The sequence below is a fragment of the Crocodylus porosus genome, unplaced genomic scaffold (assembly GCF_001723895.1).
Source record: "Crocodylus porosus isolate Cpor-Errol unplaced genomic scaffold, CroPor_comp1, whole genome shotgun sequence".
NCBI classification, from domain to species: Eukaryota; Metazoa; Chordata; order Crocodylia; family Crocodylidae; genus Crocodylus; species Crocodylus porosus.
In genome coordinates, this window is record NW_017728910.1 from 5,453,724 (window position 1) to 5,477,795 (window position 24,072).

Below are 24,072 nucleotides of genomic sequence, written 5' to 3' on the forward strand. Positions count from 1 at the left end.
TTTTTAACTTTCACTAATAAAGTTGTAAATCTATTCCTGTTCTGTTATAGAGGGTGTGTGGAACCCCTCCTCTTTGCTCTGCTTCATTATAGTTTCCATAATACATGATATACTTCCCTTCCCTTTCTTTGCTATAGCCCATCTTTTAAATCAATAACAACTGCATATTTTTGCCATTTTAGTTACTTTTATTTATTTTATTTCATGCTGACTTACTTTTTATTCCTAGTTTATATTCCTTATTGGTTTTAATAAATTCTTTGTGAGCCTGAGAGTTGAGAGAAATCTTTTTTTTTTTAACCAAGAGTTTTCTTACCAGGTGGATTTTATAAATTACTCACAGCTTTCCTTTAAAATTACTTAAGTCATTGGGTTCCTCTCCTCTTTGTTATTTAATTCTCTCTGGCATACTAATTAGTTGTTTCTTGAATGACCTGAGTGTTTTGGCTTCAACATTACAAATTCGCCTCTAAGGACATTCTTCACATGCATGAGCTTGAGGACATCTGTGTTGAATTTTGCTATAGAAGTGTTTTCCCTTTGTGTCCTCTTTACCTACTGGGGCATGCACACACTACCTGCACTTGGTTTAGGGAGCGCCACCATTGAAACACACTCTGCCCACTTACTTTCACTCTGTGCACACAAAATCCTGAAGAGCACGACCAGTTGGGTATTTGGTATGAAGGTGGTATGTTTTCAGGGCAGTGCTTCATACTACTGTCACAGTCCCAATAATGTTGTTAATAAAGCTTGCAGTAAATAAAAAAGACTGCTGTACACTGCCTGTAAGCTACATTAGGTATTGGTTGAGCCATCCTTATTAGAATAAATACTTTGTTGTGACTAGTGAATATGAAATGAATTAAACTGAGCTCTTAAGAAGTGAATTAAAGAGGTTAGCACAGGGAGTCAAAATATTTGACTTAGACATTTGAAAACACTTTCTCCCGTTTTTGTTCATTTTGCGAATTTATTAATTTATTAAAGGCAAAAGAGCAATTTTAGTCATCGTTCCTCACTGTCGTTTGGGGGTAAAGATAAAACTTTCAGTTACCAAAGATTAATTAGAGGAAATGGGGAGAAAACGTAGGTATATTAAAGGTGCAGTTGAAGACAGAAGTGCAACTGAGAATGATTTCTGCAGTATTCTGAGTTACAACATTACCCCAGACCAAACAGAAGTGCACTGTTGGTGTCAGGGGGGAGGGGAGTATAGCCGCAGGCTGGGAGCCTGTAGCCAGGGTACCATAGCAATGGCCAGGCTCCCTGTCAGTTTTCAGAATGGGAGGGTGGGGGAAGGCAGCAGAGGGACTTCATTCCTGGGGCTCCCCAGCCAGTGCTGAAGGGTGAGGTAGGTGAATTGGAGCCCCCCTACCTCGGAGTAGGGCTCCAATACACCCGCCCCATGCTCTAAGGGGGCCTGAAAAAACCTGACTGAACTCTCTCTGCTCCCTTCCCCCCTCCCATTCTGAAAACAGCAACAAGATAGGAGCTCTGCAGACACAAGTTACAGAAACCTCTTTTTGAAACCTCTTTATTTGATACCTTATCAAATTTTGAAACCTCTTTATTTGATACCTTATACAATGAGGGGTGAGATTTTTCAGTCAATCGGCCATTTTTAAAGCTGTTTGCAGCCATGCACTTGTGTTTGGTCATAGCTATAACCTGCTTTCTGCAGCCAGATCAAGTGAAAATTGTCACTTCTGTCTACACCCTCCACAGGATAACTATGAATCACAGATGTAATTTGTCAATTTCTACTATCGCTAGGAAAATATTTGTATAATTGAAGGAGGCAATGCTAAGACTTCACCAGAAATATTGTGGGCAATTCTGACTATGGCCAAGAAAGATGAATAAATGTTTAGAATAACAAGTTTTATTCAGGGAATGGTGAGAAGACTAAAAAAGGTTGACTTGTTCAAACTAGCATAACAAAGACTGAAAGAAAATATGACAGCTTTGTACAAATGCAGCAGACGGATAAGCACTAGGAAGGGAAAATAACTTTTCAAGCTAAAGGACAATGTGGGAACAAAAAGAGTGAATATAAACTGGTTATGAATGGATTTAGTCTAGAAATTAGATCATTTTTAAGCACTAAAGCAGTAAAGGAGCCCCTACCCAATCATAGTACAGATAGGGTCAGTTGGCTACCTTTAAAGCAGCTGCGACATTTTTACTCTGCTCCCAGGGTATCCCAGCCAGCAGGCCATTGGCAAACTTCCTTTCCTGGTTTGAGAGATTAAGAAAACAAGCTTAGGAACCTGGAGCAGCTTCTAGTCCAGAGTAGGCTGCTGTCTCTTCCTGAGCACAGTTCCCATCCTCAGGACCTGACATGCAGGAACTCTGTATAGCAGGCAGGCAACAGAACCAATAATTGCCAAGTGGTGCCAATTAATAAGGACTTCAAATTTCTCATGTCTGATTCTCATTTCTGCTCCTGTATTGAGGATAAGGTCAACCATTGTATTTCCAGATGTCCACACTGGCAACAATTCTTCCAGCCTCTTTGGGTAAAACCCCAAATGCAGGGCCATGTGGTTTTGCCACGGCAAAAATAGCAGCACAAATTTATGCCATTGATTTTCGCAGCTGCCCACATCCCTGCATGTGGAGTTGGTGTAGGGCAAATTGTCCCAGGTGGGGTAGGGTAGCCCTACCTGAGGTTTTGGGAGCTTCCTGGGAAAGCACCAGTGGCAATTCAGTCACTTGGAGCCTGGCTGGCAGCCAGAGTGTTGCTCTGGCCAGCCAGGCTCCCTTTCTGGTGATGCATGTTGCTGCCATCATGCCGCTTTTTTCAGTGGTGGTTTTTTTACACCAGGATCTCCCAGTGTCAAAAAAACCTGCCACACTGCAAATCAGCAGTGCATGTGTGCCATGTGTGGTTTGCAGCACCCCAAACTGCTTTGAGGCACCACAAATCATATGTGTGTGCTCGTGGGGATGCATTTCTGTCCAGCCTGAGTACTGTTTTTCAGGTCCATATGAACGTATTGAAGAAATGTAGGTCTGAGAGACTCATGATATTGTAAGAATATTTATTTTTTCTCAGCTTCAGATGCTGTACAAGTCCATCACTGCTGAAGCCACTTGGCTTATTTTTCCCAGTATGTCTGGCTCACCATGCCTATTTGATGATAGTTTGCTCCTTGGATAGATAAAGTCTTCTAGCACATCCAGGTATTGTCTGGTAGCACAGACATTTAGCTTTAATTCTCCTATAGTTCTCACTTAAAATATACCTACACCCTTCCAACATCCTTCTGCTTTGGTGCTATCCAAGGATATTTCTTCATTTAATCTTTTAGTTTGCATATTGTATTTTATGAGTTGGATCATGGCTGGCCAGCCTGTGGCATGTGTGCCACAATGGGACCTGACAGATCTGGAAGGGGACAAGGAGCACAGCAGCAGAAAAGGCACTAAGTAGAAAGCAGAGTCACAGATTAGGCAGAGAAAGAGGATCAGAGTGGTACCCAGGGAGGGCATGGAGTTAATTTGTGGCGCACCTGCCAAAAAGGTTGGCCCACACTGAGTTAGACTATATGCTTCTAGGTGCAGAGATATTGTCTATTAGGTGTTTATAAAATATTTTGTGCACTTAGATGATTCTAAAAATAAAATAATCCAATGATCAGTATTATGATATATGTTGCCTTTTTCTTCTATATTAGGATTCCATACAAGAAGTTATTTTCACATCTTGGATATGTCCAGACAAATGCACATGTCAGTCTGCAGCACCTCTAAGCTGTTTGAGGCCAGGGGAAACACTGCTATTTGTGCCCTGGGAAGTGCATGCCCCACATGTGCACACTTGTCCGGATGCACCCCTAAGAGACAAATTTGAGTCTTGTGTAAATCCATTTTCTATAATGGAATTGCAACAGGACAGAATTTGATCCATATTGTTTATTCAGTTCCAGTCAAGAATGTTTGATGCTCTCGTATCAAAATTGCTAGCATTGTTTTCATTCTAAATTAGAAAATCTGAGCAATGCTTTCAGGTCATTAATACTTATGAGCCTTTTCTTATATATGAAAAACAAAAAGAAATATTTGAAAATAAATATGCTGCTTGACATGCAAGATGAGATAGGGAAACAATTTCAAACACAGATGCGCCCCCAGGGAGCGAATAACATAAAAATCTATGGACAGGATAAGCTTTTGCTACTGCCTCCAAAAACAGGGGATTTTTGTTACTTTCTCCTTTTCAGATAACCATAGAATGCCACCACGCTGTCACTCCTGTGAGTTTGACACATTTCCATGATGTATTATGCTTTGTTCCTCAGTCCTTACAGATAATACCAAGATTTTCAGTAATGGACGCTGGTTAAATTCCTAAATCCATATTTCAGCACAAGTGACCTAATTTTTAACGGTTCTGAGCACCCGTCAGAGCCAGAAGTTTTACTGGGAGCTTCAGGATTCTCAGCACTTTGGCAGCTAGGAGCTATAAATCTATTTTGGGGCTCATAGCTTTGAACATCTTCACCCTTATCTTCAAGATTCCCCTCAGTGCTTCCAGATGGCTCTCTTCTCTGATGTTGCATTGAACTTATGCATCCAGACTTAACTTGGCAAAGCTGAGAACAGAACTGGCTCAAAACACTCAATCCTTGTAGGATTTCAAGAAATGTCCAACTGACCTTTAACTTTTCTGGCCCACCAACCTGCCTCTATCCTTTCTTATGTTCCTCACCACCTTTGGATAGTTGCCTAATTCTTCATGTGACATTAGGGGATAATAGGAGACAGAATAGGAAAGTCCTACTACCTCTGGTTCTTTGCCAAAGCCAGATTGTTCATATTATTTAACATTTGAAATAAACTAGTATTAACAGATTGAAATGACTGGGTATCTTATAGTTCCCTAGGGAAATTATTCCACATCTAACAGGCCTTGACAGCCCATATTCTGCAATTTACTTTTTTGTCTTTTAACTTTTAAACTTTGTTCCAGTCCTTTTGAATAGTGCCAGTCCTCCACTTGCTCACCATATAAGTATATTTTGGAGGGTATACCATCTATTCATTCAACTACCACCCCTAATTTATAGCTCCATAGATTTTAAAGTCAGAGGCAAGCATGGAGTCTGACTTTCTGCATAAAACATGCTGTTGAATTTCAACCAGTGCTTTCTTCACTGAGCTCTCACTGAGTTAAAGGATACCTTCTAGGATGGTATTCTTACATATAATTGACTCAACATCAGTTAACAGTTGGCACCCTAGAATAATTGTATGCTGCATCTTACATTTTGCTATATTCATTACATTCATTACAACCTTAGTGCATCTAATAAAACTGTGTAGTTCCTGTCACAAATGTATTAAGTGAACTGATGTAAGATCAGTACAGAAACTGCTTTTACCTGGTTCCTGATGTGTTGTCATTTTCTAGCTGTCGAATGAGAAGCTTGGCTATGGCAGTGAAACTGTTGCTCATACGATAGATATCTCTGCTCTGGGTGCTTAGGATATTTGAGAAGTTGTCGGTGATACTCTTAATTTCCAGCAGAAGGATATGGTGAAATGAATGCTCCATGTTGGCTAGCTGATTTACCAAACATACCAGACAGATCCTGGCTCTTTCCTGTCCATAATAAAGAGATAAATCATTTTTAAAACAAATGCATTTCACACTTGTTTAAAACTAAGGTTGATTATTATGTGCATGTTTTTTAAAAGAGCACAAAGTTAGTGTGCAACAAGGGTCCTAGATTATTTAGAAAGGGACAACTGTATCAACTAGTGAAATTAGTTTTTTGTTCAGTTCATTTACAATTAATTTTTTCTGTATTTGTCTATGCTAGCCTAATAGTACACCTGACTCACCATTTAATCACATAGAGAAAGGCTCTAAGGACACTCTGGAAAGTATTATCTTCTGGATGGTTCCATGACCTGCTGCTTACAAAAGCTTATGCATCTGTGATTTAGTTAGTCTACAAAGTGCAAGTCTATCCTGTCTTCTGCCTGACTTCAGACTAACATGGCTAACTACCTTCCCCTGGAAAAGCTACTTGAAGGGGAATCAGCTAACCTGGCTTCTGCTTTTGTTTCTGCCTCTGATCTGCTCTGGGTCTTTGGATAAGTCAGGCTTTCTATGCTTCATCTTCCCCTGCCATCATGGACTTTTGCAAGATCTGTTTCTGACCAGATTCTCATTCACATTGCTCTGTCAAGGTAACTGAGCCTCAAACAGCCCACATTTACATTCACATTAAGTTCCCCTTACACTAGTGTAAGGGAGTTTCTGTATAGATGAAAATCAAGCCCCAAATAGACATCCAAAGAGCAAAGGTTCTTACAAATGGGAGTTGGTTTATGGCAACACAATCAACTTGTATTTAGAGCTAAAGCTGTAATGAAGACAAAAGCTTAACCTCATTGATCTAACCCTGTGATCAGTCTGAGGTCTCCCATTCAGTTCAGTGAGAGAAGCATCATGCTCCATATTGTATGTTAACAAAGATGCCATTATTTTATCCCAAAGACATTCTGGGATCTTCTTTTGGCAACCACAATTAACTTTAAGTAAGTATAATAGCAATAAGCACGCATGTTGACTCTGAAGTAATGCACCAAGATTTCCTTGTTTGGTTAGGATTATTTCAAGGGCAGGACTCCTTGAAATCAATGAAGCCTACTCAGTACGCATTTTGTAAAATGTTACAAAAGCAGGGGAAACTTTGGCCTGAAGGATCTGGAGTAAAATGCAATAAAAAACATTCTAGCAATATCAAAAACTGTTCTTCTTGGTTCCCAAAAGCTGGCAGAAAAGAGGGAGAAAACATCAATTTATTTGACATATATGTTCCAAGTGTAATACAGGAAACCAATATTTTTTACCTCTATTCTTCTTGGAACTATGCATCTCTGAAAGTTTAATTTCAAGTACATCTGGGATGTGAAAATGCTGGACAGATGTCAGCAAAATCATTATCTAAATATTATATTAAAAACATTTATAAAAGAAATTTAGTGGGTTCATTTCCAGTGGAGAATTATTTAATATAAAGTATGGTGACTAAGACAAATGAGGGATGAGTTTCTTCCCTTCACACTTATATTAAAAGATAACTATTGATGAATCTATGCATTGGAATGGAAAGGTCCGACTCAGTGTTCTTTTCTTCTACTGTTGAAAGCTTTTAACTTTTTGGTATATACTCAATATTTTGTTTAGAAAATCTTCCTTCAGGAGATAAACATGAGCTCAATTAGCATTTGAAACACATTTTTGTTTCCCAAACAATGTGCGTAGCAGACATAACTGGAACAGAAGTTTCCACCATTTTCATGCCACTTTGATCCAGCTGGAATGACTCCAGCAATGCTGAAATGCTGCTACTCGCCTAGAGTGAGGTAGAACAACAATAAACTCTAGGCAGTAATATATGCAATTATTATACAAAGCAAAATAACTCAGCATGAAAGCAGTCATTATTTCTGCCATGACTTAGACCAAAAACCTCTCAAAGATATGTATTTAGATGTAAATGACCTTTGTTATTTTAAACTCAATTATTCTGTGGATTGGTATACTTTAGCATAAGCATTTTTTGCTATTGATGGTATTATATCATCTCTTGAGCTGTGACAATTTGAAATAAAGAAAACAATATTAAAACATTTTTCTTTATTGTATCAAAAAGGATCAGGAAACTAAAAAGAAATCAGGAGTTAATCCAGAGTTTACTTGGAGAAGCTGAGAACAGAATTGGCCCAAAACACTCAATCCTTGTAGGATTTCAAGAAATCTCCAGCTGGCGTTTACCCCCTGAAATTGAAGTGTTTTTCTTTATAAAAGTTGAGAGCTAAGGGCCAAATTCTGCTTTCCGATTCATGTATAAAAACCCCACTGATGTCATGATACTGTGGGTTTCATGTAGAAACGAGAATCCCCTTTAAATAAGTGGACACCCTAGACATTTCTAGCCAATAATCTCATCTGCCTAGGAGTCCATTTAAGCAGTATGAGAATAGGGTGACCCTAGAAGGCATTTAATGTAATTCATCCAGTGTAAGGGTGAGGCCTTATTTTCATGTCTTATTTTCTCTCTTGGGCCCCTATGCATGTACTGCCAGTTGTGAGTATACCCTATGGAAAAGCCAAATCCTTGCCAAATCTTTATTCAAGTAAACTTCCCAATGAAATCAGGTAGGCATAAATACTTTAGGATTTGAATCAGTACCATTAAAATGAATAATATCCCTAAAAGGCTGTCTTAATTTCCTGCAAAACAACAAAATGTCAGAAGTATCTTTGCCATTTCTCACCTACTTTGTATGAGGTTTCTACTTTTGACACAGCTCTACATCTACCTGGTCCACGCTAAAGGTGTACCTGTAACAAAGCTCTATTCCTAGCCATTACATAAAGGAAAAAAAAAAGAATCAGAAGTGAAACATTTTGGAAAGGCTCTTGAGATTTGGTTTTTACATCACTTCTAAGATAAAGGGTCATCAGTGCATATCCATTGCTAGGAATCATTTTATTGTTTATATATCTCTACTTGAGATCAGCATCAAAGTAAATTAGGCAGTTTACTCTGGTGACTTGCTGCAATACTTATGACTAAATAGCTATGCTTGGATGAGGTTGTTATTTTCATTAAATGGCATGGGTACACCAATTATCTGTTTTTGAAATACTTCACATGTATTCAGCTTTTATGATGTCAGCTGTGTTTCTGCTTATGTTCCCTTTCATTGATTGGCTGCACCATAGTAAATAATGACCAAAGGTTGTACATTAGTGGAACTTTTGGAGGATTCAAAGAGGCTTTAATCTACATATGAACCACTGGAGGCTTTAGGGGCCATTGCCTCTCTCTTTGCTCACTACAGGGTGTCTCTCTTCTCTCTCCAAACAGTTATCTTATGCAATACTTTGGGGGAAAAAAAGAAAGCCTTGGGAAGGAAACTGGAGCATGATCTGAGGATTGTCTTGTTATTATGGGAGACAGAAATGGTTTGTCTCTGGACAAAATGAACTACTTGCCACAAACATGCCTAAGTCCAGAGAGGGCCTCAGACCCACCAAAACAGAATTTATTACATGGCCATTAAAGTATCCCTTAAGCACTTTTTCCTAAGCATAATGTAGACAGGCCTGAGGGTTTGCATAAACTTCAGCAGCCTCCAGGGTCTACCAAGCCTCCCAGGGTTACATAAAGCAGCTTCACTCCCACTTGCTCCCAGCCCCACTTCAGGTGTACTCTTCCCAACTTTGACATACCAAGCACTTGGAGCCTCAGAGAGGGAGCATCAAAAAACAGCCTGTAGCTTGCTCTTTCATCTACATCAGGGCTGCCCAGCTAGTACCCTGTGGGCCTGTGCAGCCACTTCTCCCAATGCCACTTTATGTGGGGACATGGAAGCCGCACACCACTAACACAAGCCATGTGACTCAGCATATTAAAAGCCTGGAGCTCAGTCTTGCCCCATCTCCTGCTGGCCTGGGTGGCAACAGAAGAGAACCCAGGCAGCACCGGTGCCCAGGGAAGCTGCAAGACCCAGCGGCTACAGGGTAGGAGTGGATGGGACCCTGGGAGACCGTGGAGGGGGTTTAGGAGGGCATTGCAGCTAGTACAGATGAACTAGAGGACCAGGTGTGGCTAGAAGGGTGGTACAAAGGCTACAGGTGGGGCTGCCTGGAAAGCACCCTGCCGTTTGAGAAGCTAACACCTAAGTATTGTTCTTCCAGGGTCTGACACCCAGATAGTTACATGGAGGCTAAAGCCAAACTGTTGAGAGGCTGGAGAGCATATTTGCTCTGGGTCAGGGACACTTGGGGGGTTAGGGGGGCTGGGCTGGACCTACAGTAGCCTTGTCTTTAATCAGGTACTCCAGGGGGCTGGAATTGACAGGGAGCAGCTTTGCCTAGGCCAGGGGCACCAGGGAGCTAGGACAAAATACAAGATAGGGCCAGCAGCCCAGGGAATGAGACATGGGAAGGCTGAGGCAGAAAGGGCCAAGAGCCATGGGCCTAGCATAATCAACAGTGAGGGGCTGAGGGCAAGAAAGCACAGCTTAAACAAGTGGGACAGAGCTGGAAGCCTGCAGCCAGAATATTGATGGGCTAAATCCAAAAGGGCTGAGGCCACTACAGGAAGGAAAAACATTGACAGAGTAATACCTGAGAGGTATTACTGCATGGCTGCAGAGGAGTATATAGGCCACAAATTTAGTACTTAAGGCAGTTAGAGCTAGAGGGGCTCTAAAAGCCATAAAAAGAGACTACGTACAATGGAGTCAGAGCCCCAGGCCTAGGGAGAGATGGGGTGCAGCAGTGTCAGAGCCCCAGGCTGATAGACTGTGTGAGATGGGGTCAGAGCCCCAAGTCAAGGGGACCAAGTCAGGCCTAGGGAGGAACAGAGAACTAGAACAAGCACCCAGAGCTCCCAGCCTCCCCTCATTATAAATACCATTGAAATGTGGAGACATGGGGGCAGAGTGAGACCCTGAGAGGCTGGAGCATCAGCAGGGCAGAACTAAGGGGGTGTCACAGCTGCCTTTGTGGCATGTCTTGTTACAACCTGTCCCCCAATAGCACGTCTCATGTGGTGCATGACCTAGGGGCTACACACCAGCATTGCATGTGGCTTCTGTCTGTGCCAACGCTGGGCAGTCCTGTTCTACATCAACAAATTCTTCCTCAGCCAAAGACAGGTTGGTGAAGGCCTCTTCATGGCATTTTAGACTATGGCATAATGGAGCCAGGAGAGATATAAGAGTCTTACCCGATGTATGCAGAATTTCAGGCCAAAAAAAATTAAAGGTGTATAATCCTGGAAGTTATAAATATGAACAGGGGGCTGATACTGAAAGACAATAGAGGGCGTCATCAGGCAAGACTAGTATAATCAGAAATACATCAGTGTCTCCAAAACCAATCAGATGATATAGCTCAGAAAAAAATCAGTAATTAATCAGGGGCAGAGTCTGGAACAAAGCACATTCCTCTTCATAGCTATGTGTTCTGAATCATTTGGCCATTTGGAGAGACACAAAACTTCCATCACTCAGGTCTTTTTTTAAAAAAGGCAAAACATGAAGGGGAAAGGAGCTGTTTGGTTCATATTGGAAGGTTCACCTTTGACTTTCTTTTCCTGTTGCTTCTATAAATGTTTTTTAATATCCAGTGAAAGGTCTCCCGGATGTCACTGAAACAAGACCTGGTACAAACAAATCAAATATATGTCATCTTTTCAAATAGGCTACATTCATGGCTGTGCAATCAAGACTGTAACTGAACACTGCTAAGTCAGCATGTTGCGGCTAGTTAGGAAAACAAGACAGGATATAATGTCAGTTACTCGACGCTTGCAGAAGATGAATTAGGAGGAAATACCATTGTATTCACCACAGGTATATGACCCAGGCTCAGACGGGGCAGAATTTGGTAGCTATATGTTTCTACATAGAACAACAAACTTTATGAAGGATGTAGACAAAATACTGAGCAAACTGTTTCTTATTATACTCCACTGCTTCAGACACTGTCTAAGACTGTGTAGTTTGATGCCTCCTTATACAAGAGATTTATATAAATCAAATAATGTGACAAAATCCTAATTAAATGTCACTTACAAGTCAGAAGCATACTGGCAGAACAGTTAAGGGCTACTGCTCTAGGTTTTGGAAGTGTGAGTTCAAGCTTTACTCTGGGCTTATGCCAAAGGCTGCTGCCACTTCAGCCATCTATAAATGGGGACTTGGTCAGTCAGGTTAGGCTGCCAAAGGTGGTCAGACATGACTCTAGCCCTGTGGTTCCCTTATACATGTTGTTGGCTACAGAAACAGGTGTGCTGTAACCATACAGGTCTCTTTCCTTCCATTTAACAGTCTGCTTTGGCCTCTGTTATAGAACACAGAAGAAAATAATTACAGCAACACATTTGAATGGTAGAAAGTTGATTTAATGTACTAAAAACTTCACTTAAATCTAATTGCAGCTCTGCCAGTGTTTGAATTAATGAGCTATAGTTTGTAAAGCCTTTGATGTTAGTAGTTAAGCACTGTTCATAGAAATGCGTGTTGCTGCGCAGGTCTGGTCAATAGCAATTGTTATGGAAAGTGATTTTTGCAGGGTTCCATAACCAGACTGAAAGGCAGCAGCAAGGCACAGCTTAGCTGACAGTTTGTCCTGCTACATTTTTTACATCAATGTCAGGAAAACTTGCTGAGCTAAAACAGAGGTCTGTTTTTATTCTCACAAAATTAATCTGATTTGGATCTAATGTGAAGCCCCAGTCTGAGCAAACATGATTTCTATTTGTGCTATTTCCATCAACTACACAGTTGGTCCAATGAAAGATATTACCCTAAGAAATTCTTGCCTTTTGCATCATTTTGGGACCATCTTAGCTACAACTTCACTCTTACACTACCAGCCTTAAAACAGAAATGCTGCAGTTGATGCTCTCTCATAGACATGTCCTAAAACAGCCAGCAGTGGATTTTCAAGAACAGTTAGATATATAATGCTATGTAACTTAACAGTTATGTGATATTGATACTAGGAACAGGTAATACTTAGGAGTCTATGCTTCTGAGACCCCTGCAGCTTTGCACTTACTTAACAACCCCTATATGTCTCATGTTTCCAACAAGCATCTAGACTGTAGAGGAAAAAATTCACCTCCTCCTCTGATGTCACCCGCTTCCCCAGAATCCAGACACCACTCAATTTTGCCCACCCCCTCCATCCTGCTGGGCCCTATGAAATCTATCACTTTAAAGCAATTATCCAATCTAAGTAGATTAGAATGACAATACCATATCCTCCAGAACAGTTGCATGGAGAATTATCTTCCCATAAACTACTCTGACATATGTTCTGATCACATCCATTTATGGTAAGTAGAGGGGTAGGTTGTGTAGGTAGGTAGCACTTGTGTAGCTCTGGCACATTAACGATATGTAGATGGGGAAATGAAGTATATGAGAGAAAGGCATCAATTTATCCTTTGCAATGCTGACCATCTGGCACAACATAGTCTACTATTTTTTACGACTTTCCTGAGGTACAAGCATTATAAGTGACGTACTGTGTAAGACAGTCTGCTGGACTAAGCAAGCTGAACGGTGGTTTCATCTCAATGGCTGATAATTTCTCAGTAAGTTTACAGTATTTCATCTAGTTCTACCGGTAACTCCTTCCTTGTCAAATAGATTTATTTCTTAAGTATTTTGATGGCTCACAATAGTTTGTAGAACAAAGCCTCATGGTGATGCTGCATGATATCAAAGAAATTTACAGGAGGAGGTGGGGGAATGAAGTAAGTTAGCCATTAGGATTTTCTCTTGGAGAATCTCTGGAAGGCACTATCTCTGCTCAAGACCCTGAATATCAATTGGGCTAAGCAAACAACAACAATGAAATGTTACTTCTCAGGTGTAAGTTAAGCGCATGGGTAGGGCGGGAAGAATTTAGTTTGCATAGTTGTTTCAGGACAGTATAACACATTTTCTTCAACTTCTCCTGATGCATTCACTAACGAATTCTTTTGGAGCAAACAGATTTAGAAAGATGCAAAGGCCTAATTCAGTAAGGTAAGATTATGGTAAAATTCCTACGCAAGAATGTAGAGGACACCAGCTTACAGGAAACATGTTCTGTGCAGTGATATCTAGTGGGTAAATAATACACCTAAATCTCATATTTAGACAAGGGAATTCCTAAAGAACCTGTTGGAAGCAGCAACCATGTTAGGAAGTGCAAATGCATTTGTATATGTAAGATACAATATGAAAAGTTCTGTTTGTGCAATCTATTTCTGCCTGACCTTATTTGCAAGTCGTCTGCATTTACACACCATATATAACTCTACATAGCATACTGACTACCAAGTCGTGATAGTGGATGTGCTTTAGTGAATTTTCATACTTTTAACCTCAGAAAATCTACACAATCAGTGAGATTTGTTAAAAATATGGGCTCCTGTTAACACATTCTACAATTTTTATAATTTAAACCCTGCAGTCTGCCTACATATTAAACTTCTGAGAGGACTTCAGGACTGGGCCTATGCCCAAGATAAAATAAACAATAATCTTTTTTAAAAAAGGCTCAGTTTTGAGTTGCATTTTTCAGGATATGCAATACTGTTTTCTCAAGAGGAAAACAAATTATCAGTTGGTATTTTACTGGATAGTTTATGCAGTAGTGGCCTTAGGTTGTTGGGGTCCTGGGCAAGAGTATCATTTGGGGACCCTTCGAGGCTTAATTTTGATGACCCATAAGCAAGTTGAACCTTTTAAAATTTCAATTTCACTTTGCCCCATCCATGAAACTGCAACGAAAGTATCTTAATACAATATCAATAACACAGATATTCAGTGTTATTCATTTTTAGTTCTATAAAGTGTGGGGCCCCAGACAGTTGCTCAGTTTTCCCTCCCCTAAGGACACTACTGTTTATGAAAATGAGCTTCAACAAATATTTTTTAAAACACTTAAAGTTTCCAAAATTCCTGTTCTTACAAACACATATCTGTACAAGGCCAGTTCTTGTTATCTCTACTCAGAAGGCAGGACAGATATACATCTTTATAGACTAAATAAGAGATAGATAGATAGATAGATAGATAGATATGGAGAGCACAAGCTTTTGTGAACCCAAGTTCACTTCATCGGACGCAAACTCCAGTTGACTTCAGTGGGAGTTTTGCTTGCTAAGCACTGAGTTGAAAGAAGATGAGACTGTTGGCTACAGCCTTACTGAAATAAACTATGCTAGTCACTCTAACATTCGTGTTCAAAAATGTTTACATTAGCTACATTCCCTTCATTTTCCACCCATAATCTAGTTCTCCTTCAGATCTAAAAATCTGAATAACCATAAGCCACTTGAATTCTGCACAACATATTTGTTTGATCTTACATGTAACTGATTTGACATTGAAAGAGAATGTCTATTCATAATTATAAGGAACAGGCAAACCATATCCACAGGAATGAAAATAAAGCATTCTTAAAAATATGTTGTATCATGAATTCTAAATAATTGGCACACTGTCCTCAGAACATCCAAGGTTTTCAGCTCTTCTCAAGTTCCCAGTGTTAATCTCAACTAGGGTCATATTACATAGTACTTGCAGTATCAACAAGGTAAGAAGGGCCTGTGTAGTAAGTGATAATCACTTCTTCATAAATCTGAAGATAGATTACAACACAAATATTCTAAATTGATTGAAGATACTATAGTAGTCTCTTTGACAAAAGACCTATCAATTTAGTGATTTAAGACATTAAAAACACAATGTATCAATAACAGAAAACAAAATACAGCAGTTTTGTGTTTGTAATGTTGCCCTCAATGAATTGAGTCACAAAGAAGACATGGGACAGTTAAATAGACCCTTGTGGTTTTGGAGAGGAAGAAAAAGCCCTAGTCGCAAGACTCTACAACCTCACAAGAGAAGACGTATGGGAGTGGTTTATACAGCATATTTGTGCCTAGTGTTGTGGCACATGGATTAGTTAAACACAAGGTAATTAATTCACAAGTGGCTAACTCTATAGAGAATGAAAGCAAGGAATATTGGGAGTAAAGCCAAATGGTAGCCAGTGGTGCAAAATAGGAGCATGACATAGGTCATTTAGTAAGCCAGGCAACTCCCATTAGTAGGTTTATTGTGAGCATGTATCCTTTTCCATCAAGCTACAAAACTATCCACTAGAATGGAACAATATAAAAAATTAATTATGCTGATTTACATGGACTTTAGGAAGAGATGTACCGCCATTTAACTGCTACGTTACAGTAGTCACATCATTAAAAAGTCAATATTTATTCATGTTGAATCTGAAAACTGTAGGCATTTTATTTGTACTTGAAGAAGGAAAGGATACACATTACAGCTGATGACATTTCATGACAGCCACTGACTCTCATGCTATATCACAAGTTCTTACCATATATAGGAAGTAGGTGGGAAATGTTTTTTCTGTTCAGCTAAAAATTCAGTAATATAAAAAGTGCTGCTATCCCAAACCAGTGCAAAGTAGCTAAATCTTGAAACTTTTTGAAAACTAGAAGTCTGAAAAAATGGTTTAGATCAAGCAAACTTTTATGATTTGATCATTTTGAAATATTTCATTTTGATTTTTCACTGAAACTTAATTTAAACCTTGAAACAAAAATCCATTGCAAACTGAAAAACAGAATTTTTTTTAAATGTCAAAACATTTTGTCAGTTTCAAAACTTTGATTTTCAAAACTTGAGAAATCTGTTAAAAACAATGCTTCCTCCGAATGCTTATTGTCAATTAACTGAATTTGGTATTTTTATACAGAAGAAAGTTCCGTCAAAAATGTCCTGATCAGTACTAATGATAAATTTCAAGCAGGCCCTATACATCTGAAAGTGCACAGTACAGTTCACCTCTACCTACTTACATTTGTCTCATCCAAACTTTTCTGGGATCTCCCTATTATATAACTGTCAGATTACAATGGTAATCAGCAAAGGTGAGGTTTCCAGAGTGTATTCCCTCATTATTATTATATGTAGTAAATTCATCAGGTCCAACTCTGATTCTCATTAAACCAGGGTAAATGTAGAATAAGTCCATAAAATCCATGTAGTTATTCCAAATTTACACTGGTGTTTCTGGAGGCAAACTTTGGCCCATCATCTACAGTAAAACATTTCAGTATAATAACATGTATATAAAACATCCAGCCAACTATAGGTACAAAGTCAGACATTTGGATTATGTTATTCAAGTAAGTTCATATTTCACTGCCTTATTAAGACAACATTAGGGACTGTTTCCTTTTCAAATGTAATATTATGCAAAGAGTGTACAATATTTTTGCAAAATGCTCTACTTTCACCCAAATTGCTAGGTTTCAAAGCTTCGCATGGCTATGCTATTTAAGAGAGAGTCTGTGTTGTCACACACAAGCTTTAAAAACAACAGGACAATTAAAAAAAACCACAAACGAAAAAGGAAATCTGCTGTGTTTGAAGTATAGTTTCACTTTTTAAAACATGTTTGTTCTTTACCCTGCTCATTAGTCTTGTTTGGGATGTTGCTCCTTTCCTCTCTAGTTTATTCCCCACTTTTTTAGAGCGTTTGTACTGTATAACATTTTTTGCTGTGTCCAATTAAGACACAATGCCTGTTTTCTTTTGCTATTGGCTTGCCTGTCTACCCCAATGCTGTACTTGTGACAAACTGCCCTTTCTATGCATAGGAACAATGTTATGAGCATTATGGGGTTGGGAGGCTTAGTTACAGGTGCAGGCCATATTGAAATGGCCCATCATTTATTACTTTTCAGTGGCCCCAGACAAAGAAGAATAATTACAGTTAAAAAGACATATTTTTTTACAAATACCTCATCAAGATGCCCAACAGCTCCAAAGATCTTTGCCATCTGTCCAATCAGACTTGGAAAACTCTCACCAATCTCTTTCAGCATTGGAAGAGAACTGGCCAAGGCTACTGGTTCATAGCCTGATATTTCTATAAGTATATTTAGGATAATGTCATTATGATGAGGGTCTCTTAAGTGGCTAATTAGAAATGGAATGCACTCTTTTAACACCTATATCAAAAGCAAAACAAAACAAGACAAAAAAGGCAAAATTAATCAAAAATACATTTGCAAGAAAGTCAAGACAGCTACTATACAGTGATGAAAAGAAATAATTGTTTATTAATTTTAAGATAAACAAATCTATTCTGGTAAAAATGAAGTTTTTTTTTCAACCTAGATGATCTTTGCATAGATCTGTTGCTGAGGTCAATGCAAGTTCACAAGGAACAAAAGTAGTCCATGGCCTTAGGTTATACATGCATAAATGCAACTTTCCAAAAATATGGACATTCCTATATAAGACCATATTGAGATGTTTTTCCCTTTAGATTGCTCTGGATTATTGCTAAATTGTATTGATTAAAACAATTTATGAATGAATTTCCCCAATAATTTAATAAATTAAAGATTAGCAGAGATTCCTGCTTAAGCCAAGAGACTAAATAAAAACAGAAGACTAATGGCTGAAAGGGCAAGGTCCTTGAGTGGTCTGAAATGGTGCATATCACTGTCATTTCACGTAGCTACAATAGTACAGAGAAGGATCTGCTCCCCAAAATTGTAGATCACTTGTAAACAGTATTTTCCATTACCTATTAACCATTCCATTAATATGATGTGCAGGCTACTGAGGAACTATGATGTAACAATATACATGTGATTCAATGTGACTGCTGGCCTATGTGTATGAATTTTACAGGGTTAGTACTGTAATATATGTATGTGTGCATATGATGTGAGAGAGATGCTGTAAGGGACTGTGTTATCATTCCATGTGAGTTATTGACAATGGTGAGGAAGAATGGTACTGCAAACGTGGGACTGTAAATTGTGAGTAATAGCAAACACTACTACTAAGCACTTTGTATAAGGTGTGACACAGTGTCAAAGCACTTAAGTGGTTTAAAGCTGGTCATTTCACAGATTTCATAGACATTAAGGCTGGAAGGGACCTCGAAAGATCATCAAGTCCAGCCCCCTGCCCCAGGGGCAGAAAATCAGCTGGAGTCATAGGATCCCAGAAAGATAAATGTCCAATTGACTCTTAAAGGAGTCCAGAGTAGGTGCTTGCACCACCTCTGGCGGCAGTCTGTTCCAGGCCTTGGCGGCTTGGACAGTAAAGAGGAGTCCACAGCCTTGGAGGAGTTTGTGACCATTTGACCTTGTCATCCCATGGGCACTCTGGTGAACAGGCATTCCCTCAGAGCCTGATGTACACCTCTTATATACTTATAGGCAGACACCAGGTCCCCCTGAGCCTGCGCTTTTCCAGGCTGAAGAGTCCCGTAGCTCTCAGCCTCTCATCATAAGGAATGTTTTCCTGCCCTGTGATCATGTGTGACTCTCCTCTGGGCTCTCTCAAGCTTCTCCACATCCTTTTTAAATTGTGGAGCCCAAAATTGGATACAGTACTCCAGCTGCGGCCTCACCAAGGCCGAATACAGCGGGAGGATGACATCCTGGGATTTGCTAGAGAGGCATGTATGGATGCAAGCCAGAGTTTTGCTCACTTTGCCAGCTGCAACATCACATTGATGGTTCATATTCATCTTGTAGTCAATCATGACCCCCAAGTCCCTTTTGGCCATGGTGCTAGCAAGCGTAGCACTGCCGAGTCTATAAGCATGCTGCAGGTTTCCCTTCCCAAGATGGAGTACCTTGCATTTTTTACTGTTGAAGGCCATCAGGTTTTCGTCCACCCATTTTCCAAGCCTGTCAAAGTTGGCCTGGATCACCATCCTGTCCTCAGGAGTGAACACTTTACCCCAAAGATCGGTGTCATCAATGAACTTGGCCAGTCCACTTCTGATACCAATGTCCTCATCATTAATGAATATGTTGAAAAGAATAGGCCCAACAAAGCCTCGGGAGACCCCACTGGTCATGGTGCACCACAATGATTGGCTTCTGTCAACTACCACTCTCTAGGTCTGACCTCAGAGTCAATTCCCCACCCAGCAGACTGTGATGTAGCTGAGGCCACAGTTGGCCAGTTTTTCTATGAGATGATTGTGGGATACCAGATTGAAAGCTTTTTTAAAATCAAGATATATGACGTCAATCTCTTCTCCCACGTCCAGGAGATGCGTCACCTAGTCGTAGAAGGAGATGAGATTGGTCAGGCAAGACCTACCCAAAATAAACCCATGCTGGCTATCCCTCAGGAAGTTGCCTTCAGCCAGTTTGTCAAGAATAGTCTTTCTGATGATTTTTTCCAAGATCTTCCCTGAGATAGAGGTCAGGCTGATGGGCCTGTAGTTCCCTGGATCTACTTTCCTCCCTTTCTTGAAGATAGGCACCACACTGGCTTTCTTCCAATTGGGCACTTTGCCTGAGTGCCACAAGTTCCCAAAGATCCATGCCAGTGACAGAGCTATGATGGTTGCCAGCTCCTTAATTACCCTGGGATGTAAGCTGTCTGGGCCAGCTGACTTGAAGGTGCCCAGCCTCTCAAGGTGTACCTTCATGTGGTCAACACTGATGAAGGGTAACAATTCTCCCTTGCCCTGACCATCCCATACCATATTGAGCAAGACCGTCCCCTGGTGAAAAACTGATGCAAAATACCTGTTAAGTAAGTTAGCTTTTTCCTAGGCATCAGTTGTCAGTTGACCCATATTGGTTAGCGGGGGTCCAATGTCACCCTTGCTTTTTCTCCAGCAGCCCACATATCTAAAAAAGGACTTTTTATTGTCCTTGATACATGTAGCCAGTTGGAGTTCAGTCGCAGCCTTTCCTTTCCTGGTTTGCTCCCTACAGGTCAAGACCAGTGCAGAGTACTCTTCCTTTGGGGTGGATCCAGCCTTCCATCGTTTATAGATCTTTCTTTTTAGATACAGGTGGTCCACTAGTTCCCTGCAGAGCCAAAGGGGCTGCTGTGCCCTTTTGCTGCCTTTCCTCCGAGATGGGATAGACATTGCTTGAGCTTCGAGGATCGCTCCCTTGAGGAGCAACCACCCTTCCTGAACTCCCCTCCCCTTTGGGTCATGGTCCCTTAGAGCCTCACCAACAAGCCTCCTAAGCTTGTCAAAGTCACGTTTCCTGAGGTGGAGGACTTCTGCTTTGCTGACTGACTTGCCAGCTTTAGGGAAGATAGTGAAGGTGAAGGTGATCAGCTCATGATTACGACGGATGGTGAAGGTGATCAGCTCATGGTACAGAGGATGGTGAAGGTGATCAGCTCATAGACTTTCATAGACATTAGGGCTGGAAGGGACCTTGGAAGATCATCGAGTCCAGCCCCCTGCCCCAGGGGCAGGAAGTCAGCAGGGATCATAGGATCCCAGCAAGATAGACATCCAAATGTCTCTTGAAGGCGTTCAAAGTAGGTGCTTGAATCATGGTTAAGCATATATACTTGCATGGATATGAGCTGGGTTAATAAGGGTGAGAGCCTGTCAGTAAAAGTCAATGAAGTCTTTCCACTGACTCCAACAGGTTTGGATCAGTTTCTAGAAGCATATATGTCTATTCCTTGATTTAGATAGCTAGTTTTCACAATGCCAGATCCTATTTTACCACAAATACATGACAGACACACAAGATAACATAATTTGACAGCTACAGTATGGAATCGTATGAAAATGGCATTTTGGCCAACAGGTTGCAAGCAATTACAAACCAGAACCCATGTGACTGAAAAGTACTGGGTTTTTTTAGAAACAGTTACATTTTGTCTGTAACTATATATTATGGTAACATTTCCTTGGCTATAGTGGGGTGGCACTAAAGTACCATTGCACTCTGCTAACTTCATTAAATGTAATTTCTATAAGGGAGGCAGTTTTGTACCCAGTTCTGATGCTTTGAGCCCCATTAGAGTCATGCCTGCATAGAGGGTGTATCATTTTCAAAACATGAGCTCTGTACCTTTAACTAAGTTCTTGTTCACTCATATTCTGGTACCAGTTCACTTTAAATCTCCTTTCAACTTTTCTTGAGCCTTTTATCCTTTCTTATCTTCACAAAAGAAAATGCAATGAGAAGCAACAAAACTGGCAAAGGATTATGCAAAAACGCCAGGAAATATTAAGCAAAACTGAGCTGAGTCAAAGTGGAATGTTTCCCATGTTAGATCCTTTACTGTCCAGATAACAGTTCTGGTTTGAGATATCCCAGTGAAGTCTATCCAACATACCAAGGAAGCCCCTGTACACATTAGCTGAGTCCCTTAAATTTTCATAAAACTCAGTTTTGGGAATTTAGTAATGTTTAAGAATATCTGGCTCTTCTCAAAAGGTTTTGTGAAAGTACGTAGTTGATATAGAAAAACTACTTGTATAAACTAGTTACATTCCTTGAACTAGGATAGTAAAAATGACAGCATTATGAACATTTTTCTATCTGACCGATTCACTATAGAAATTTCAATTCCATAGCAGAACTGAACAAATAACATGCAATAGGTAATTTAATGATGAATTCAGTGTTCTTTTCAACTTGTAGGCTATCTATGGGAAACAAATAATTTCCTTGCATTATTTCAACTAACACTTTGTTGAAAATGTTGTTATATAGATTGATCACAAGTTTCAGAATTGCACCTGTGCTGCAGTAACTGGTTGAATAGCATGGCTGTGTTTTACTACCTGTTGAGTAGTAAGTATTGAGTGCACAAACATATCCAACACACATAGGTACTCATTTGGTCACAATATTTAATTGCCAGCTCACTGATTTTTGCTTTTCATAACCTTTTTTTTGTAACTAAACCTCTATTACTGAAACCTCTGTAGGCATTAAACATGAAAGCAGTATGGGCAAAGCTAAGGCAAATTCATTCACAAAAATCAAGCAAGTAGTTGTTTGAAGATATTTTTCAGTTTTTCCAAGTGTCCAGTGTTATCCCAGAAATATCATGGTCACTCTCTCTTTATGGTTTCCTTTTCCTCATGGAGAGCACCTCCAAAACCTTCTTCTGTTTTCACATGGGATCAGGGTTGGGGCCTCCTGTACTGGCACTTGCATTATATGGGACTCTACAGCACTGAGAAGGACTGCCTGCAGGCACGGTCAGGATATATTGTGGAACATAAACTCTTCAAAGAGCAAGTGACCACATTCCACCCAGCTGTAATTGTCTGTATTATTTTTTACCTCAGGTTGTTTTCTCCTTGCCACTACCTGAAATACTCTTAGAAGGTGGTGCTGTTCCGCTTGCTCCAGCTGAGACATCAGTGCCACCAGCTCCTTTAGATGGCTATTAATTGACTGTGGTTGCTTTTCATAGAGAGAGGGCAACACACGCAGCAGCATGGAGTTTCCTGTTAACAGAGTAATCCAGAAAAATGTGTGTCAAGGCTCTGTCTGTCTTGTTGCCTTTCTTATTCTAATGCCCTTTTATACATCCCTAGACAGTAAGAATTTTGATAACACCAATTTTCTGAGAATCATTAAACTCACAAATGAAAAAAAATGTATATTGGACCAAGAAACCAAAAACCCCCTATCCAAGCAGGAATTTCATTAAGTGGAACAACATGGGTGAAGTGGAAAATATTTCCTATCAGTTATTGTTTTCAGTCTGGAGAATAAGTTTATGTAAATGAAGGCTATCTAATGGTATTTCAGATTTGGATGGTATGTAATTGAGCTCTAAACCACAAAATAAATGTGATTTAAAATCTGACAAAGACAAGAGAATGTATGATAACTACTTTTCGCCTTTGCTGACATTAAGACACTTAAATGAAACAGCCAACATATGGAAAGAATACTTAGTTATTATGAGAATCTAATGAGCACAGAGGAGAATTTGAACAGAAATGGTTAGGGTGCCACATCCAGGGGTCCAGAGAGACCAAAAAGAGAGTCAATCAAAGAGACACATGCAAAATCGTCTCTCACATTTTTTGGTATTTGGAGATGTGCGTGTATGTTTTAATTTGAAACCAGTCTCTTATAGAAATATGTAACAGCAGGCTGTACATGCCTGCCTTAGTGCACTTAAATTTCATTTGAGCAACATATGGAACACATCTGCCTATCACTCTGCAGTATGGATCCACTCTGTAAATTTTTAAAGTACTTGAAGTCTCTCTGGATTTTCTTTCAAATAAGAACTGCCACATTGGCCTGCTGCTTTTTGTCCTGTTTTAATTTGTGCCTTGTAACTATGGAAGATAATCAGGTAACTCACTTAGTAGACAAGGTTTTTAGGTCAGCTGAAAAGCCATGTTTTGATACAATTTTACTTGATACAATTTCATCAAGCTCATGTGAGGTACTATAAAATACAAAATGGGGTATTGCATCATCTGAATTTGACTTTTAGCAAATAACTAACATGCAGCTTACAGCAGGGTGGGGTTACTTACAGGTGTGCTAGCTTGTAAAAACCCTTAAAGGAACTATTAAGCCTGCCAAGGAAGCCACCTCACTGCACCTCCACCCATACCTGCTTCTGCCCTCTACTCTAAGGAAGGAATAGCACAGAGTTAGTCGCATCAGTCAAGAGGTTTTGGCAGCCTATGCTGGGCAGCTCTGAGTCCCG

At 39.9% G+C, this 24,072-nt stretch overlaps 1 protein-coding gene and 1 long non-coding RNA gene across 12 annotated transcripts in view; one reads left to right on the plus strand and one right to left on the minus strand.

The window, feature by feature from the left end:
• The window catches only part of VEPH1 (ventricular zone expressed PH domain containing 1), a 173,951-nt gene that overhangs the window by 103,384 nt on the left and 46,495 nt on the right, over positions 1-24,072 (minus strand). For 9 of the 11 annotated variants that reach the window (XM_019532639.1, XM_019532648.1, XM_019532638.1 and 6 more), the window contains exons 5-7: positions 22,677-22,843; positions 17,379-17,588; positions 5,391-5,611 (exon numbers count right to left, since the gene is read on the minus strand). In XM_019532639.1, coding sequence (XP_019388184.1) covers positions 5,391-5,611; positions 17,379-17,588; positions 22,677-22,843 — 598 coding nt within the window. Of the gene's footprint in view, positions 1-5,390; positions 5,612-14,883; positions 15,185-17,378; positions 17,589-22,676; positions 22,844-24,072 lie in introns of those variants that run through there. The other 2 variants (XM_019532646.1, XM_019532647.1) reach the window with 2 other exon arrangements.
• On the plus strand, positions 14,195-18,566 carry LOC109308377. Its single transcript, XR_002100593.1, has 3 exons — positions 14,195-14,207; positions 17,008-17,011; positions 17,817-18,566. It is a non-coding gene; the product is annotated as an uncharacterized LOC109308377 (long non-coding RNA).